The sequence below is a fragment of the Vicia villosa genome, unplaced genomic scaffold (assembly GCF_029867415.1).
Source record: "Vicia villosa cultivar HV-30 ecotype Madison, WI unplaced genomic scaffold, Vvil1.0 ctg.000716F_1_1, whole genome shotgun sequence".
NCBI lineage: Eukaryota > Viridiplantae > Streptophyta > Magnoliopsida > Fabales > Fabaceae > Vicia > Vicia villosa.
This window is the reverse complement of record NW_026705324.1, coordinates 396,396-416,043: the sequence shown is the minus strand read 5'-3', so window position 1 is coordinate 416,043 and position 19,648 is coordinate 396,396. Positions and strand designations below refer to the sequence as shown.

General features: G+C 40.2%; 1 protein-coding gene across 1 annotated transcript; it reads left to right on the top strand.

Annotated features, from left to right (window-relative positions):
• The first annotated feature begins 15,827 nt into the window (after window positions 1-15,827).
• On the top strand, window positions 15,828-16,817 carry LOC131630698 (uncharacterized). The gene has a single exon (XM_058901450.1). The coding sequence runs from the start codon at window positions 15,828-15,830 to the stop codon at window positions 16,815-16,817; it is 990 nt and encodes a 329-aa protein (XP_058757433.1).
• Window positions 16,818-19,648: the final 2,831 nt, after the last annotated feature.

The following is a 19,648-nucleotide window of genomic DNA, read 5'->3' as shown; positions in this document are numbered from 1 at the left end:
TTCTTCTGTGCTGGACTTGGCTATCATGTCGTCCACATAAACTTCTATTTCTTTATGCATCATGTCATGGAAGAGAGTAGTCATTGCTCTTTGGTAAGTTGCGCCTGCATTCTTTAATCCAAATGGCATTACTTTGTAGCAAAAGGTACCCCATGGGGTGATGAAAGATGTCTTCTCCATGTCTTCAGGAGCCATCTTGATCTGATTATAACCGGAGAACCCGTCCATGAAGGAAAAGATGTTGAACTTAGCGGTGTTATCAACCAACATGTCAATATGTGGTAATGGAAAGTCATCTTTTGGACTGGCCTTGTTCAAGTCACGGTAGTCAACACACATTCTGACTTTGCCATCTTTCTTTGGAACTGGCACTATGTTGGCTAACCATTGAGGATACTCAGAGGTGACAAGAAAACCTGCGTCGAGTTGCTTTTGAACTTCCACTTTGATCTTGTTAGCCATATCAGGGTGAGTCCTTCGCAATTTCTGCTTAACCGGCGGACATTCTGGCTTCAATGGCAAGTAATGCTGAACAATATTGGTATCCAACCCAGGCATGTCTTGGTAGGACCAGGCAAACACGTCAACATATTCTTTGAGGAGGTCTGTCAACTTACTCTTGACATCAGTATCAAGGAGCGATCCAATGGTCACTTCTTTTTTGTCTTCTTCAGAACCCAAGTTGATCTTTTCTAAAGGCTCTTTGTGAGGCAGAATGACTCTTTCCTCGTGCTTAAGTAATCGAGAAATCTCATTCGGGATCTCCTCTTCTTCCTCTTCTTCGGCTTCGAACACAGGAAACTCAAAGTTGGGAGAGGGCATAGGGTTATTGCATTCAATGGGTTTATCAATAGTAAATCTGCACATGTGATTTATATTTATTTCAGAAAATTTATGAATACAAGAGTGTATGCAGATTTTTTGAAAAGCTTTTTTTTTATTTTGGTTTTTTAGGATTACCATTTCCAGAAAAAAAGCAAAAATAAAAACACATAATGTAGGGAATTCAAAATGACACTTTATTTATGATTCATTTTTGAAACAAAGCCCTAAACACAAACTCATTTGTCTTGGGCGGGACAAAGAGGGAAACTTTTAAAACAAAGCCCTATACACAAAGTTATTTGGGCGGAACATTTAAAAGCAAAGCCCTATAAAACATCTCTCTGCTTTGGGCAAGGCAGGAGGTCAAAATAACAGCGAAGTGATTACTTTGAGCGGCGAACAACATTCGGAACGTCGACAGCTTTCCAGTAGCAACGAACTCCTCTGTGTATTATGTATTCAGGAAAATTCTCCTCAGAGTTATCTTCAGTGTTGACATTGACCGCTGGTCGAGCAGGATTTGAAGGTCCTGGTTTGTCAACCTTGTTCTTTGTAGAGTTGAAACGGTCTTCTTCTACTTCTTGAAGAGCATAAGATGAGTCACAATCTTCAGAATTTTCAGGATGTATTTCCCAGTCTTCAGGATGAAGAGACTCATTGTCAGCAACACTTTCTGAGTCGGTTGCGGGATCATCTTCCCCTTCATCTTCAAAAATGGCATTTATGTGATAATAACCATCTTCAGGATTATAAACCTTGGCAGATGCGTTGAATCCGAAATCTTCAGTAATTTCAGGCTGCTGAGAAAATTGACAGGGCTGATAAACCTCTTCTGGTTGACTATTATATTCAAAGGAATCTCCCCATCCAGTTGGTTGGATATCCTCAATCGCAATCTTGTAACTTTCAGGTGCAGTGTATTTCACCATATAATCATATTTTCCACTTGGTTGTCCCAAGGTGTCCCAGATCTCTGCAGGAATAGGCTCAGTTTCATTGCCTTTGGATTTCTCTGAAGGAGGATGTGGTTCTTCCTGAGATATGTATCCCGAGTCATTGAGGTAACATTTCCATTCTTCTTCAGGATCAGGTAGACCTTCTTCGATACATTCTTCGATAAGGACATTAACCTCTTGAGGAATTGGATTAAGGAATCCTCCACTAATGAATGTTTCTTTGATCGGACGAAGGGTTTCATCCTTCTTAGTGCAGCTTGAGAATGTTGGTGAACATCCGAGACCTGCCCTGGTTTCGTTCTTGGTAGGGATCACAACTTGCCCCCAGCCAGTGGTAGTTCCATCTTTCACTACTTTTACTGCCTCTTTATATGAAGAAATTGATGCTTTCTTTTTGGAAGATTCGTCTTCTAAAGAGAGACCTTGGAACTGCGTTCCTTCCACATCATCGGCACTTATGAAAGAGAAATTGGATAAATGGCTCACCATCAAGGCTTGTTCTCCACTTATCGTTACCAATTTTCCATTTGTTACAAATTTTAACTTTTGATGGAGCGTAGAAGTTACTGCCCCTGCTTCATGGATCCATGGTCGTCCTAACAAACAGCTATAAGCAGCTTGAATGTCCATGACCTGGAAGGTGATTTGAAATGTATGTGGACCAATTGTCATGGGAAGGTTGACTTCGCCGATAACAGATTTTCGCGATCCATCAAATGCTTTGACAACTACACCACTGAACTTCATAGGCATTCCTTGGTAAGACAAACGAGCAAGAGTCGTCTTTGGCATCACATTCAAGGAAGATCCGGTGTCTACCAATACATTGGACAAAGAGTCTGACTGACAGTTCATAGAAATGTGTAAAGCAAGATTATGATTTCTACCCTCCTCGGGGAGTTCTTCATCACAGAAGCTTAAATTGTTACAAGCTGTTATGTTGGCTATTATCCCATCAAAGTGGTCAACAGTCACATCATGATCTACAAAAGCTTGATCCAAAACTCTCATCAGGGCTTCCCTGTGGGCTTCTGAATTCAACAGCAATGAAAGTATTGAGATTTTTGAAGGAGTCTGCATAAGCTGATCCACAATCTTGTATTCACTTCTTTTGATAAGCTTCAAAATTTCATCAAAGTCAGGATTGACATTGGTTCCACTGGATTGACCAACATCAGTGTTTGTATTACTGACAGGAGTTTCCCCAGGATTCCCTGCTGGTGTACTGATAGAATTTTGTCCGGTCGCAGGAGCAACAGGTTGCTTCGGAGGTAATGGAGTATACACACGTCCACTTATTGTTACTCGACTCACATCAGCGATGTTCACGACAGATGAAAGAGTAGGTAAAGGAACTTCTTGTCCATTCTTTATCATTGTGGCATTGTAGTTGTATGGAACTACCTTGTCAGAGTCATAGGGAACAGGTCCAGGTAGACAAATGATCAAAGGAGCAACAGGAACCTTCGGCTTGTTATAAGTAACTTCCATGCGCTCAGGCATGTTGAAATGAGGAACGATGACGTTAACTGTAGGCATTTCCGAGTTGATATCTGAGACTAAAAGCTCATGCGGATAGCATCCTATCATGTTAACTTCATTTTCATTCCTATTTCTGTAGATCTGAATAGTACCATTATCCAACAGAACTTGGAGATCTCTTCTCACAATCGAACATCCATGAGAATCTACACAACATATGCTACAGGAACCATAGTGATGCTGGCGAAAATTCTGCCCTCGACAAAGTGTGGCATGCATTTGTACCAAATCGGCTCTTGAGTAATTGATATTATAGACCCGGTATGGACCAGGACATCCATATACCATGTTTACAGCATGCCCTCCATGATTGGGCAGCGGATTTGCTTGCACATTTGGATTCAAATTTCTGAAAGAGAGAAGATTAGATCTAACCAACCTCTGAACTTCATGTTTCAAAGCTATGCAATGTTCAAGACCATGGCCAGGCGCTCCTTGATGATAAGGGCATGAGACCTCAGCTTTGTACCACCATGGGAGTTTCTCAGGTACTGGTGGTGGTGCTTTAGTCTGAACAAGACCCCTTTCAATCAAAGAAGGGTACAATTCTGTGTAAGTCATTGGAATCGGATCAAACTGTGGAGCTCTTTGTACACGATTCTGATTATTGTTAAACTGCTGAGCCTGTTGTCGAGGCTGTTGTTGTTGAAACTGCGGAGTAAATCCCGGATTCGGTGTTGTATTAACGGCTGGTGCGATAGCAGCTACCTGTCGTTGACGATTAACATTTCCTCTTGGCTTCCCTTGGGACACCATGTCAACACTTTGTTCTTTCTTCTTTGGGAAACCACTTCCAAACTTTTTGGTTCCGCTTGAAGATCCACCTTCTTTAGTTAGACGTCCGGTTCGGACTCCTTCTTCTAGACGCATCCCCATGTTTACCATTTCGGTGAAATCACCTGGAGCACTAGCAATCATGCGTTCATAGTAAAACGGACTGAGAGTATTCAAGAAGATCTTTGTCATCTCTTTTTCTTTTAACGGTGGATTAATCTGAGCAGCAGTTTCTCTCCATCGTTGGGCATACTCTTTGAAAGTTTCATGGTCTTTCTGAGCCATGGATCGAAGCTGATCTCTGTCTGGAGCCATATCTGAGTTATACTTGTATTGTCGGACAAAGGCCTCACCTAAGTCATTGAAAGTTCGAATATTGGTGCTATCCAAGCCTGTGTACCACTTCAGTGCGGCACCAGTCAAACTGTCTTGAAAGTAATGGATAAGCAACTGATGATTATCTGCATAAGTAGACATCTTCCTGGCATACATCACAAGATGACTTTGTGGGCAAGAACTTCCTTTGTATTTCTCAAAGTCTGGGACCTTGAACTTGGCTGGTATTTGTACACTAGGAACCAAACATAGCTCCTGGGCATTCTTTCCAAACAAATCTTTTCCACGAATAGCTTTGACTTCCAACTGAATCTTGTTGAACTGCTCTTGGAGATCTCCTACAAGATTACGCTGATTTGTGCTATCACCTTGATCATGATAAATCTCATTGCCATCATAAGGAACAGTGTGAACCGTAGGAGTCGGAACTGTCATAGTGGGCTGAGAAAGTGCCATAGTGACTTGAGAAAAAGTTACCCCCTGATTTGGAGTAAACTGTGAACTTTGTGCAGCAGGCGCTTCAGTTGTAGCTGTTTGAACCCCAGAGAAATTATGGCGGAATCCTGTACCAAAGCTGAAAGGCGTGCCCCAACCTTCTGGCATGGAGAAAGATGGAATGCCGAATGCAACCGTAGAAACTGGAGTAGTGACCTCAGATGTTACTGTTGCTTGACTGTTGGGTGGCGGCGGCTGATTCTGTGCGGCCATTAAGGAGTCAACCAGAGTAGTGAGACTTTCCAACTTTTCCTGAAGGGTGGTCACCGTACCACGAAGCTCAATATTCTCTTGTTCAGAGTGTTCCATTACTCTTCTTCTGTTTGAACGAGTATTGTATCTGTGATCTGATTGCGAGCGCGGTCGAGAAACTTTGAGACGCGACAGCTTGACGATCTATTGGAGAAAGATCCAAAAGATAAGACTCTAGACAACAGACTCGATATGCAGAATGATGCATGTAAAAAGAAGTTTTATGATTTTTCCAAATATTTTAAAGATTATTTCCTTTGCAAACATTTGAACACAAACTATTCTTTTATTCATTCATTTTTTATTACAATAATGGGAAATGTTACAACATTGGAGCGTAGCTCCTTACAGAATCAAATGATACATGAAAATTTAAATAAATCCTAAGCATCTTCATCAGACGAAGAACCAAATGCATTGTGCAACTTGAGCTTCATGATTTCTTTCCCATAGCGAGCTTTCAACTCGGCCTTTTCAGCTCTCAGCTTGTCAACCACATTCTTCCAATTGTCAGGTATCGGAGCGTTGCTTGTTGAGCCTTCAAGCTTTTTCTGGCTTTCTTTGATGTATCTTCTGATTGCGGCATCTTTCCGACGAATCTTCTCATCTTTGTTCATGAGCCATCCATCCTGATAATAGAGAGTTTCTTCATGTTCTTTCACTTGTTTTTTCAACTTTCTATTTTCCACATCAGTTCTTCGAAACTTTTCTTTCCAAGCGTCTTTTTCTATCCTCATCTTGGTCAAAGTGTCTTGGTATTCCTCCATAGCGGGAATGTTGGGTCGTTGAGGCACCACAGGGAACATGGGTTTTTCATAATCATAAGGCATTTGAAACTCCCTTGCTCTTTTCCTTACCCAACAGGTGTAGGCGCTCGTAGCGATACAGTTCTTTGTCTCACCTTTTTCTTTCCATCGGATGTCGTACCAGGCTTTCACCATTTTTGTTTTCAACCCCTGAGGATCATTTCCTTCCTGATAAAAGTAACTTTCCACTGTAGGTCCAATGGGTTTAGTTGAATTTTCATACCCGAGTTGTCGTCGGGCTAGGACTGGATTGTAGTTAATTCCTCCTTGTGTACCAATGAGGGGTACGTTGGCGAATTCTCCACAGCTTTCAATGGTTTCTGTACCGCAGCGAGCCAAGGTATACCACTGAATATCATTATTAGTAAGAGACATAAGTCTTTGAGACCATCGCAAACCTTCCCGGTTTTCCGTGAAAATGGGAGACTTAGGTAAGTGTGAAACAATCCATTTAAACAACAGAGGTGCACAACATACAATAATTCCACCACCTTGGTGATTCCTATGATGGACGGAGAAATACATGTCACCAAGCAGAGTCGGAACGGGATTTCCATTCAAAAAGACCTTTATGGCATTGATATCAACGAAGTCGTCGATATTGGGAAACAAAACCAACCCATAGATGAGCAAGGCTAGTACAGCTTCAAAAGCTATCATGCTACCAGTCTCGATGAAGTCAAAGGCTTTCTTTATTAGAAACTGTGAAGGCAAACCTGGAAGATTTCCTTTGGTAGTCCAATTACTCTCTACTTCAGATTTCTTCAAGTGAGTTCCTGTTGCAATGACTGGTGACTTAGGAATAGCTTCCAAACCATTGAAAGGTATTTTGTCAGACACAGGGATACCCAAAAGATTGGCATATTCTTCCAAGGTCGGTACCAACTGGTAGTCTGGAAAGGTGAAACAACGGTAGACGGGATCATAGAACTGAACCAGAGTTTTGAGAAGTCCTTCATCAACATGAGTGTTCAAGATAGGCAAAAGCTTTCCATAACTTTTCCTAAAATTACAAGGATCTTGTACAGAAGATGCTAACTCTATCAGTCTTTCCACATTAGGCTCTTTGAAACCGTACCTCTTGGTATACCTCTTTTCCATAACTTAACCCTATAATGTTTGCAAAGAAAATTCTCTAAATTTTTGGAAAAATCATGTTTTTTTATGGAAAAAGATGGGTTTTTTAATGAATGTATGAATGCATGGATGCGTGGATGCCACATATTCAAACATGGTGAAACAAACATGGTAACGCAAACAGGGTGACGCGAACATGGTAACGCATACATGGTAACACAAACATGGTAACACAAACATGGTAACGCATAGGTTCAAAGGTCCAAAGTCACGAGCATGAGGTCAGAGAACCAAAAATGGGATAGTTCTAGTTAATCACCTGCACAACATGTTCTACTGATACGTCAGAGTCTACATTTTTCTTTCGGATATTACCGGCTTTCCACAATTAAACTCATGAGCCAGTAATATTCTCAAGAAAAACTCGTCTGAGTGTGGTTCTCCGCATGACAACTAATCCAAGTCTTCACCTGAATAGTTTCTGCACCACAACCTAATAAGGCCAGGATGGGTTGGGGTTCTACGGTCTCTCAGCTTCTACAGTTCAATGAAAGCAATAATGTCTTCGCAATTAACTCGCTAAACATATATTACAAACAAGGAACCTCCACTGAGCGGAAGGATTCTCACGTGCGCCTGCACATGACTATACCCTCCACCTAATTTCTTATGTGTACTTAATCCGGGTTAGGATTTGTCCATAATGTATCACTTGTAACAGAATCCACACAAGTAACAGAACCAAAGAACCAAACAAGAACAAAATAAAATAAAACAAATAGAAATAACCCTTTCTTTGGAAACAATAAAAAGATGGTCCCCAGTGAAGTCGCCATTTTTCTGTCGCGGGGAAAAATCGTTGTCTTTTTTGGGATGAGACACCTGATGCCTTCTTTGGGCTCGAGTGCTCAAAAAATGATTTTTCTTTTGTACGGACCAAACTTTTTATTGTTTCCAAAAGAGGAAAAGGAAAAAAGTTGCAATAACCTTAAAAGTGGGGGAGAGATCTTGGGTAAGAGGGTTGGTTATACGAAGGGAAGGTATTAGCACCCAACGTATCTATAGTACTCTATAGGTTTCTTTGCTTTATTTATTCCATTCTTGTTATTGAGAGGTTCTTGTGAAATAGGTGGGACCTAAGGTGTTTGTTTGATTATGCTCGCAAAGATCATCGCGATCCTCTGCATACATATCCCTTAGAGGGAATCAGAGCATCTGTAGCTCGGGGTCTACGGGTGCTAAGGTTTAAATGGTTTTTTTTGTTTTGTTTTGCTCGCCAAGGATCGACCTTGTGCCTACGTATTCTCAAAGGGATGTTGAGAAAGTCAGAGCAATCGTAGTTCCCACTTATGCTAGTGGAAGCAAAGGAAAATAGACAAATGTCGTCTAAATGCTAGATGTATCTAATCTATATCATCACATACATCTGTTTGATTTTGTTTGAAAATCTTTTCATTATAAGCCCGGGGCCATGCCACTTAGGGTGCTTAGAATGATAAAGATGTTTTTGTTTAACCAGCCTTGTGGCAAAAGTTTCAATGAAGTCAGCCTTGTGACAAAAACTTTGATTAATCAGCCAGCCTTGTGGCAAAAGTTTCAATGAAGTCAGCCTTGTGACAAAAACTTTGATTAATCATCCAGTACGGTGGTAAAACAGTTTGATTGATTAGCCAGCCTTGTGGCAAAAAGAAAGTTGGATTGATTAGCCAGCCTTGTGGCAAAAAAGTTTGATTGATTGATTGATTGTTTGTGATGATATAGAAGAGATACTCCTATCATAGAGATGATAAATGTCTAATCTCCTAGGGTATTTGTTTGGATATTGGGGATGCTTATAAGAAGCCCGTGGGTCCTTGTACGAAGCCCAAGAGGAGGCTATCCGAGGGTCCTTGCATTGTAAGCCCAAGAGGAGGCTATGGGAGGGACAATCCAGGGTCCTTGCATTGTAAGCCCAAGAGGAGGCTATGGGAGGGTCACTCGTTTGTACAAAGCCCAAGGGGAGGCATGGTATAGTTGGTCTGAGCTCTTAGAGCGATTTCACCGGGAAACCATACTCTATGTCCTAACCTAAACTAGTGGAGATTCTTTGCACGAAGCCCAATAGGAGGCTATGGGGAACCTAGTGTTGTACTAAGTTGAACAAGCACACATATCACACATATGAACAAACATGAACAAGTATGAACAAGTACATGAATAGATATGAACAATTATATATATGACAAAGTGTGTGTATATAATGGAGTTTATGAAGGAAATATACCTGTAAGCATGATCCATTTGTATACACAGGGCTCGGGACTTATACTCGAGGAGAGGTCCACTTGAATTTATTCAAAGCTATGTAAACAGGTATTCACAAAAGGGCTTGGGACTTATACCTACATGGAGGCCCATGGTATTTTTTGGGAAGATTTAAAGAAAACCCTTCATTTTTGATTTGTTATTCAAAGTTAAAAATCAAATTGATCGAGATATGTACAAAAGGCGTACAATGAAATACCTAATTTCATGTACTGGAATGGGTATGTACGAAAGGGGCTTGGGACTTATACCTACATGGAGGCCCATGGTATATTTTTGGGAAGATTTAAAGAAAACCCTTCATTTTTGATTTGTTATTCAAAGTTAAAAATCAAATTGATCGAGATATGTACAAAACAGTGTGTGTACAATGAAATACCTAATTTCATGTACAGGAATGGGTATGTACAAAAGGGCTTGGGACTTATACCTACGTGGAGGCCCGTGGTATTTACAAAACATGGTTGATTGCTTTATTAACAGAGCGCGAGGTTTCGCTTTTGAAAAACTGTTTGAAGATTGTTTTGAAAAGTATTGTTTTGAAAGAGTTTTCTGTACAAAGAAAAACTGTAAAAAGGAAAAAGAGTGGGTCTTATACTCTCTAATATTCGAGAGGCCCCTGTTTTATTTTCATAAAACAGGGTGGATGGTTTTGAAAAAAAAAAAGATGGTGAGATTTATTGTTTTAAAAACTGTTTGGAAGTAATTTGGAAAAAGTTTTCTGTTTAAAAAACTGTACAAAAGGAAAAGAAATGGGACTTACACTCTCTAATATTCGAGAGGCCCCACTTCGTTTTGAAAATCATTTGATCAATTAAAAAAGTTTAATCAAAAGAAATGGTTTATCGTTTTTGAGAAGAAATGCGATCGCTTGTTTTAAAGCGATTTGAATTTTGAAAGAAGTCAATTTAATCAAGATAAACAAAAGATTATCCTCAATTAACACTTAAATGATTAGGGTTTGCTTCAAAAAAATATTTACAAGTGATTAACTTTGAAAATCAAATGAAAAATAATATTTAAAAGTATTAAAATTTCTTAAAACAAGTCATTTTAAAACTATTAAAAAATGTATCAAATAAATATTTTTTGATGATTTTTTTTGATATTCTTAAAATATGTATATTAAATAAGAAGTGTTTAAAAAATGAAGAAAAAATAAGTTGATTTGATTGGTTAAATTATTTGGTGAAGTTTGTAAAAAATTGAAAGAAAAATAGTGCTAAAAAAGAAGGTTTGGTCCCTTGGAGTGTTGAACTCGTGACCTTGAGGTTATTATCCAAAAACTTAGCCAACTGGACCACGCGCGTGGTCTGTTAATACTTGCAACGAATTAAAATATATTTTGAGATGATTTCCAAATTTCAGTTTCAAAAATATGGCGCCAAGAACACAACCCTAATTTGAATTTGAAAATTCTGAAAACTGGATTGTTTTGATCAAGTGAATAGCCTATCTTGCTCGATTTTGGACGAGGAACATGATGGTACCATTTAATTCCATTTATTTTCACTCTAAGATCATTAAATTTCTGATGAACACGAAGAACCCTAATTCCCTAATTCAATCTGAAATCGTGTTTGTGCAAGATAATTGGCAATTGATTGAGGGTTAATGATCTATGCATGTGCAGAAACAAGATAGTATGGCAGTTTTTCATTTATGATGCATGTATGATAGAGTTTGAAGTTCAAGAGAGCTTACCTTAAAAATGTCAAAACTGGAAATCGAATTCTGCAAATGAGGGATTCCAGATGTTGTTTCTTGATCTAAACACCTTCAGTGGACCTTATGGAACATGTTTGAAGTCTTGGAATGAACTGAGAACCTCTTGATCAGTTTGTGGCACCCGATCTGCAGAGCTATGGTGTGAGAATCGAATCTGATGATTTTGATGTTACAGATCATATGTGAGTGTTTGGATCATTCATATGAAGTATATGGAAGGTGTTAGAAGTGATAGTTTGAACAGAAATGGCCTGGATTTGATTTTGGCATGATAAGGCTAGTGTTATGCATATTTGGGAAGTGAGGTAGTGATTCTGAGTTTTAGGTGTTTTTAGGGTGTATGGATGGATCAAACACATCCCATATGATGTTTGTGGCTTGTGGGAAGCATTACTTGGCTCAGAACTTGCAAGGTTTAGAGGTTGAGTTTTCTACCTCTTTGAAAACCATGAAACTTGCATTCTAAGAAAGGAAGAGAAAACCTATGTTTATGAGGTTTTGGTGTGAGTTTGAAGATGATTTGAACCTCTATTTATAGGCCAAGGATTCTGAATGAAGAGCTCTTGCAAGTTGCTTCAAGAATGATGATTTGGCTTAAGAGATAAAATGGAATCTTTCACATTAAATGCAAATGGTTAAAGTAACTAAACCATGGTTATTTTAGCCAAGCTTCTTATCTCTTTCCTATCTAATCTTAAACCAGAAAATATCTCTCAATCATTGCTTTGGTGTGTCATCACTTGAATTATAGGTCATGTAGTCTTGAAACTTAGTGAAAAATGGTGAAAATTCAAGTGAAAATGATCACTAAATGCATAATTCAAAACCATAGCTATGCTCCATATTTTTTCATGCTCTTGGACATTTTGGAAAGCTCATGTTACACACTTCAAAACCCTAGTTGAAAGTTTCTTCAAGACCTTTAAGGAAATGGGTGAAAAAGATCCATGAACTTTGAAGAAAATGAAGTTTTAAGTGAAATTTTCAAAAAGTACCAACTTTGAAGCACCATATCTCTTAAATGGTTGATCTTATGGAAAAAATTTATATGTGTCAAAGTTGTTTATTGGATCAAAATCTACAACTTTCATGTTGGAAGTTTTTTTCAGTTTGTAGGTGAAATTTTGAGAAATTCCCTTCCAAAGTTTGGAAAACTATTGAAAACACTTAGAAAATTTTCTAAGTATGAAAAGTCAAACTTTTGACTTTTGATTCTTGATTGATTTTCTTGATTTTCCTTGATCAAATGACTTCTCATATCATATATTGATGATTTAAAACTTCAAAAGTCATGGTTGACCAAAATTCCCCAAAAGTCAATGGTGATCTTGTACAGTTGACTTTTTCAGACGAATCGCGTTTCTGGAGATTTCAAGTGAAACAAGATATCCTCATCAAATGAATAGTATGAATGGATCATATTGAGGTATTAGAGGATATTGAGCCATGGTTTGAGTTGTGGCACCATGTCCTGATTAAAAAGTCAGTTGTTCAGTGAATTAGGTCAAAAAACCCTAATTGTCGACCTGATGAAATTGATGCCTGTAGGTCTTGAATTGAGATGTAATTTCCATTGTATATTGTCATAGGGATTATTTGAGGATGATTGAAACCTTTGATTGACTTCCTGGGGGTTTTTAGGGTTTCCCAAATGTGATCCCTGATTTCAGTCCCTGATAGTTCAAAAACCCTGATCTGAGGATTTGTCTGATCAATCTTTGTATAGGAGATGTTCTGAGCCAATGGATTAGGTCAAAATGATGCACTTGGGGTCTTGAGGTCATGTCCCAAGTCATTAGGTCAAATTCTGAGCAAAAGTCAGGAGTATGCTGTCTTCAGTCAAAACCCTAATTCAGTCGATTCAAAGTCTTTGAGCTTGTTGAAATGAATCTCTGAGGACCAAATGTTGATTGTTGATGAAGATAGTTCTTTTGAGATGAAGGGAGAACAAAACCCTAATTGATTGTTACTTGTACTGATGAGTGGTTTCCTGATTAAACCCTGCTAAGCACAAGTAGCAAACACAAGCTATGCAATTTGTTAGAGATGCAAATGATGCATATGCAATGATATGAGGTGGTATCTTAGGTCAAAAATTGGGGTATGACAGCTGGCGACTCTGCTGGGGACGTCTCGACCTATTGCGGGTCCGGACTGAAGGATAGAAAAACACATAGAAAGGGGGGGGGGGGGTTTGAATAAGTGTAGCTTTAAAACTTGTAAGATAAAAACAATTTGCACAATGATTTTTATCCTGGTTCGTTGTTAACTAAACTACTCCAGTCCACCCCCTTGGAGTGATTTACCTCACCTAAGGATTTAATCCACTAATCACACGAGATTACAATGGTTTTCCACGTAGAAAACTTCTAAGTCTTCTAGAGTATACTGATCACAACCTGATCACTCTAGGAACAATCTGCTTAGATACCCTCTAAGACTTTCTAGAGTATACTGATCAACAACCTGATCACTCTAGTTCTTACAACTTAATGTAAACAAATTCTAAGAGTTACAATGCTTCTTATAAAGCTATTATCACAACTGTGATTTTCTCTTAAGTTTAAGCTTAATCTCACTAAAGTATTGCAACAGCTATGTAGTGAGGTTGATGATGAAGTTTGAGAGCTTTTTGAATTTGACAGCGTTTCTGTATATTTGCGCAAGTGTTGTATTCAGAATTCGTAACGTAGCTTCTCATCAGAACTTCATATTTATAGACGTTTGAGAAGATGACCGTTGGGAGCATTTAATGCTTTGCGTAATCCGTACAGCATTGTATTTAATGTTTCACTCTTTTGTCAACTACCTCGAGCCTTGCTTTCGCTGTGTCTACTGACATTGCCTTTCATAGCTTTCAACGTTCCTTTTGTCAGTCAGCGTAGCCTGCCAGCTAGTACTTGCTTCTGATCTGATGTTTGTGTGAACAACGTTTGAATATCATCAGAGTCAAACAGCTTGGTGCAGAGCATCTTCTTGTCTTCTGACCTTGAAGTGCATCTGAGCGTGATACCATGAGAACTTCAGTGCTTCTGCTTCTGATCTCAAGTTCTTCTGATGCTTCCATAGACCCATGTTCTGATTCTGCTTGACCATCTTCTGATGTCTTGCCAGACCATGTTCTGATGTTGCATGCTGAACCTTGTGAGTCAGTGCTTCTTGCGCTGATTTTGTGCATACTCTTTATATAATTCCTGAAATGGAAATTGCATAGTATTAGAGTACCACATTATCTCATACAAAATTCATATACATTGTTATCATCAAAACTAAGAATATTGATTAGAACAAATCTTGTTCTAACACGGACTTAGCGAGTCGATCCTAGCGCTTGTGTGTTTATCTTTGGGTGCTTTACTGCTTTGCATATTTGCCTGTTTGCATTGCATTCTATGTGCGCTTTTACTTTTCTGCATCATATTCTGTATTGTCTGGATCTCTGTTTGTTGGGTGGGTGTTTCAAGAGGTAAAAGGCCCAATACCCAGGCTATGTGTGAACCATAGGAACCCTAGGATAGAGTGGGAGCATGGTTTGTCTCGAGGTGTACGTCTCGGGATGGATTATGTGACCACGAGCAGAGTAGTGGTTTCAAAGGGAGGTATTATCGTCACCCGCATCCGCGCTGTGATGATGCTTACCTTCGGGCGGACCGTATACTGCGTTCCATGACCTTACCTTGGCCTAGATTTTACCCGTGAGTGGGGCGGGAATCAATGATCATATAACAGGTACATTGTTGGTGACCGCTGTTCTTGTTCGTGGGTTACCGCTGTTCTTGTTTGTGGGTTCCCGTTGTTCTCGTTCATGGGTTACCGCTGTTCTCGTTCGTGGGTTACCGCTGTTATTGTTCGAGTGTACTATTGGTTCCTGTTCGTGGGGTACTATGGTTCTTGTTCGAGTGGTAATCTATGTTCTATGGGTTTTGGTTTCATGGATTGATATTCTATGTTCCGTGTGGTATACTATTTGGGGGCCGAACCTTTGGCTTTGTATTATGTGTGTTACCGGCAGTCCAGAATGCCCGGTGGGCGGCGCTAAGTCCCACCACTTTGCATCATAGCATATTTATTTCCAAAAGAAGCGCAAAAAAAAATATGTATAACAAGCATTTGCATGTCATGTTTTTCAGGGTCATTCAGGAGTTCACTCGAGTTAAAGATGGACACTCCCATTGATACTGTCAAGGAAGCAAAGAGACATACGCACACCTACAGCTTCTTCCGAGAGTCGTTGACCGCATTAGAGGGTTTGAGTTCGTTAATGACCGCTTTCTGCTTGAAGAATTTCACAGACAATTATGGGAATATTTTGACTTTGTTGGAAACCGTGGTTGATACTCCTGCTTTGCAAACTTTGATGCAATTCAATGATCCTGAAATGAGGTGTTTCACGTTCCAGGATTACCAGTTGCCTCCGACATTGGAAAAGTACTCTATCATTCTTAATCTCAAGATAAAAGACGAAGTGTCATTCATCGACATTCCTAAAGAAGTGAATTTCAAGTTGATCGTTGCTGCTCTTTATTTGAGCATAAAAGAAGTATCTGATGATTGGAAGTCGAACGGAGGTGTCTCGGGGTTCTCTTTGAAGTTCTTGGTGAGAAAAGCTAGAGAAGAATTTGAGAAAAAGAATTGGAACTCGTACAATGCATTGCTTGCTGTGGCCATTTAAGGGATTGTGATGTTCCCGAATATTCTAAATTTTGTAGACTCGACCGCGGTACATATCTTCATGGGAAAGAATCCTATTCCTACATTGTTGGCTGATACTTATTATGCCGTTCATTTCCGATATGAGAAAGGTCGTGGTGCCATCACTTGTTGCCTTCAGTTGTTGTTCATATGGTTCCTCTCTTTGTTGCCCAGCAAAGGACCTTTTGTGAAGACAAGGGAGACACTCAAGTGGACCCACAGGATTATGTCACTTACTTCTTACGATATTCAGTGGCAAAAGTACCAGATCATCGTTTCTGAGGTGATAGTTGGGTGCGGTGAGTTTGATAATGTTCCTTTGGTTGGTACTAGAGGTTGCATCAATTACAATCTCGTGGTATCCTTGCGTCAATTGGGGTATACCTTGAAAGACAAGCCAGCGGATCACTTGGTAGCGGAGACAGTCTATTTTGAGAAAGGGTCGGATCCAGAAAAGTTAAAGAGGATAATTATGGATTGGAAGAAGATCCGTAAGCATTATGGAGCTCATTTAGGGAAGAAAGAATCGCTTGCTCTGACACCGTATGTTAAATGGATTAAAAAGCGGGTCGGAAACTTGTTGTTGCCATATGACAGGGTCGCACCACTTCAAAAGCAACCTCCTTTGATTCTATCAAAATTTGTGCCAACAGAACTTTACAAGGATGCTTTGGTTACCAACTACAGGTTGCACGAAAGGGAACATGAGACCAACTTGAAATTCTTTGAAGAAAGAGATGCAAAGATGAGGTTGATGCACCAGCTCAAGCAAGTCTTAGGTACAAGCTCAAGTCAGGCAAGTGTCCAAAGGCGTCCTTATGAGTTGCTAAAAGAAGATTTGCGCCATAAGCAACAAGAGTGTATACAGTTACAGAGATCAGAGAGTAGTCCCAAGAGGCAGAAGCGGGATTCAGATAAACAGCTAGCGGAAGAGAAGGCTAAGTCTGCTCGACTCGAGGAAGAATTAACAAGACTCCGAGCCCAACGAAGAGGAGATGGAGGAGCTCATTCTGTTATCAGACGATCCTAGTGCTGTTGTGGAGTGGACTTGTTTGGTCTATGGGGTTGATTTGCTGTTTATTCTTGATGTTTGACGCCCATATCCAGGATTGTTGGATGGGGTCGTATTTTGATATTCTGGATTTCTTTTGTATAAGTACTTTGTGACACGATTATATGTTTTGTTTGTATGAACTCAAATTCTCAGTTATGTTTGAATGAAATATGCTCAGTTTGGTGAATTATTCTCGTGTGTGGATTGCTGTTCAGATATATTCGGTATCAGGGTTTCTATGTCTTATCTGAAAGTGGGACGAACTCTTGGATACCTGAATATTGACAAATATTTCATGCATATGATTCATATATCATACATGTCATACATTTGCAGGTTTTGCAGGGCTTATATCTTATGTCTCGCTGTTTTGTTATCAGAAGGTGTTATAAGACGGCTAATCACCCGTATCCGACAAGGAGCAATCAGAGAAGGCAGATGGAACAGATTCAGGAACAAATGGTAGATATGAGAGCTCAATTTACGGAGCAGATGAATGCGCAAATGGCGCAGTTTATGGAAGCATTGACTAATGTGACCAAGGGGCAGGATGACTTGCGAGTTCTCATCGAGAACTCTAGAAGGAATGAGAACGGAGGACATCAAGGGCTGTTTGACGATGTGTCTGGTAGGATTGACGACCATCATGATCCGAATGAGTTTGATCACGTGGGAGGGCACTATAATCCTTTCAATCAGCATCACGGGTTTCCACCTCCACCTTCGTCTCGTCTGTTGGGAAGGAGAGGTAATTAGAACCGTGGTAATTTGGATTTCAATGTTGAGAACTTTGATCAGGTATCGAGGCATAGTGCCGAGGGTGCGCATGATGAAGTTGAAAGGTATCGTCTGATTGAGGAACTTCTCAGGGCTGTTGAAGGCAAATGGGTGTTAGGCATGGATATCAATGACTTGGGGTTGGTTCCTGGTGTGAGGATTCCCCCGAAATTCAAAGTTCCATCTTTTGACAATTACAATGGGGCGACTTTCCCTATGACTCATGTTAAGGCATATTACCGGAAGATGTCTGTATATTCTGAGGATGAGGGTTTTCTAATGCACTTCTTCCAGGATAGTCTTGCTGGGGCTTCCTTGGAGTGGTATGTGCAACTCGAGCGCACTCACATTCATTCTTGGAGATCTCTTGTGGAGGCCTTCATTAAGCATTATCAGTACAATGTTGATATGGCACCCAATAGGACTCAGTTGCAGAGTTTGGTTCAGGGGTCTAAAGAATCTTTCAAGGAATACGCTCAAAAATGGCGCGAGTTAGCTGCAAGGGTTTAACCACCAATGACTGAGCGTGAGATGATTGACATGTTCACCAGTACTTTGTCTGGACACTATTACTTGGCTTGCAGTGCTTCAGCCAACTTTTCTAAAATGGTGAGGTATGGCGAACGTGTCGAGATGGGTCTAAAGATGGGGAAAATTCAGTTAGGAGCTTCTTCTAATACTCTTAGTGGTAAGAAACAAGCTGAGGGTTATGCCAGAAGGAAGGAAGGAAATGCGGATGCCATATATGGAAGAAGGGGTCCAGGGAGAAACAATTCACGAGTTAATGCTGTCATGATTCCAGTGCCGCAACAACAACATCATCAGCAGGGATAGCGTTCCAATAATGATCGCTATCCTCCCAGGACTAGGCCTCACAGAAAGATTGATCCGATTCCTATGACCTATGCTCAAGTGCTACAACATTTGCTCAAGATTGAAAAGATTGCTTTGAGAGATGCTCCTAATGCTCCGGACACACAGTCTCCGAATTACAATGCAAACGCGCGATGTGCTTTCCACTCAGGTGCTGCTGGGCATGATACAGAAAGGTGTATTGCGTTGAAGAACAAAGTCCAGGACTTGTTGGATCAAAAGATTATTCAATTCACTCCTACACCCAATATTGTCAATAATCCCATGCCTGCTCACGGAGGTTCGGGTGTAAATGCCATCGAGGGTGAAGAGATAAGTGTTGTATCTGATGTGGGTTGTTTGACCTTTCCTCTTGTGTCTATGAAACAACATCTGGTTAATAGCGGTATCTTTCCGGGCTATGGTGCGAATTGCGAGAATTGCAGGAGTCAACCCGAAGGTTGTGCTGATTTGAAAAGTATGGTACAAAAGCTGATTGATGAGGGTCCTCTTCAGTTCTATCAAAGGTTGAGAGGTGCGAAGAGTAAGGATGGTGAAGTGTCTTTGATCTCAATTCCTTATGAGCCAGTTGCTCCAATATGTATCCAAGTGCCTATTCAGATACCTGTCAGTATCCCGTATGAGGAGCAACCAACGGCGTTGATGATTACCGTGCCAGGGCCAATTCCATATGAGAGTGAGAAGGCCATCCCTTGGCATTAGGGCTCGGACGTGTATTACTATGGCACGAAGGAGGAGGGCGAGCCATCTAAAGAGAAGTTTGTGGAAGCCGCAGTTGCAAACACCGATAATTTCGCTGGTACTGGTAGAATCACTCGCAGTGGTAGGGTGTTCTCCCCTCAGCTGGTTCAAAATAATGCAAATGCTTTGGCTAAGGCCGAAGGAAAACAAGTGGTGACTGATGTCCAGAATTCTCCAATTCAGAATGGGCCACCTGATAGTGTTGTGCCTTCCAAGGATGTGGAAGAATTGTTGAGAATTATCAGGAAATCTGATTACAAAGTTGTTGAGCAGTTGGGTCAGACCAAGTCATAGATCTCCATCTTGCAACTGTTGATGTGTTCAGAAGGTCATAGAGATGCTCTCTTGAGAATTCTGAATGGTGCTTACGTCCTGTGAATACAAGATCACACTCACAAAGATGTTTTTGATTCATG

What these genes read in the sequence shown, in the direction of transcription:
- LOC131630698 (XM_058901450.1), top strand. Translation starts at nt 15,828, where the DNA reads ATGGGAAAGAATCCTATTCCTACATTGTTGGCTGATACTTATTATGCC.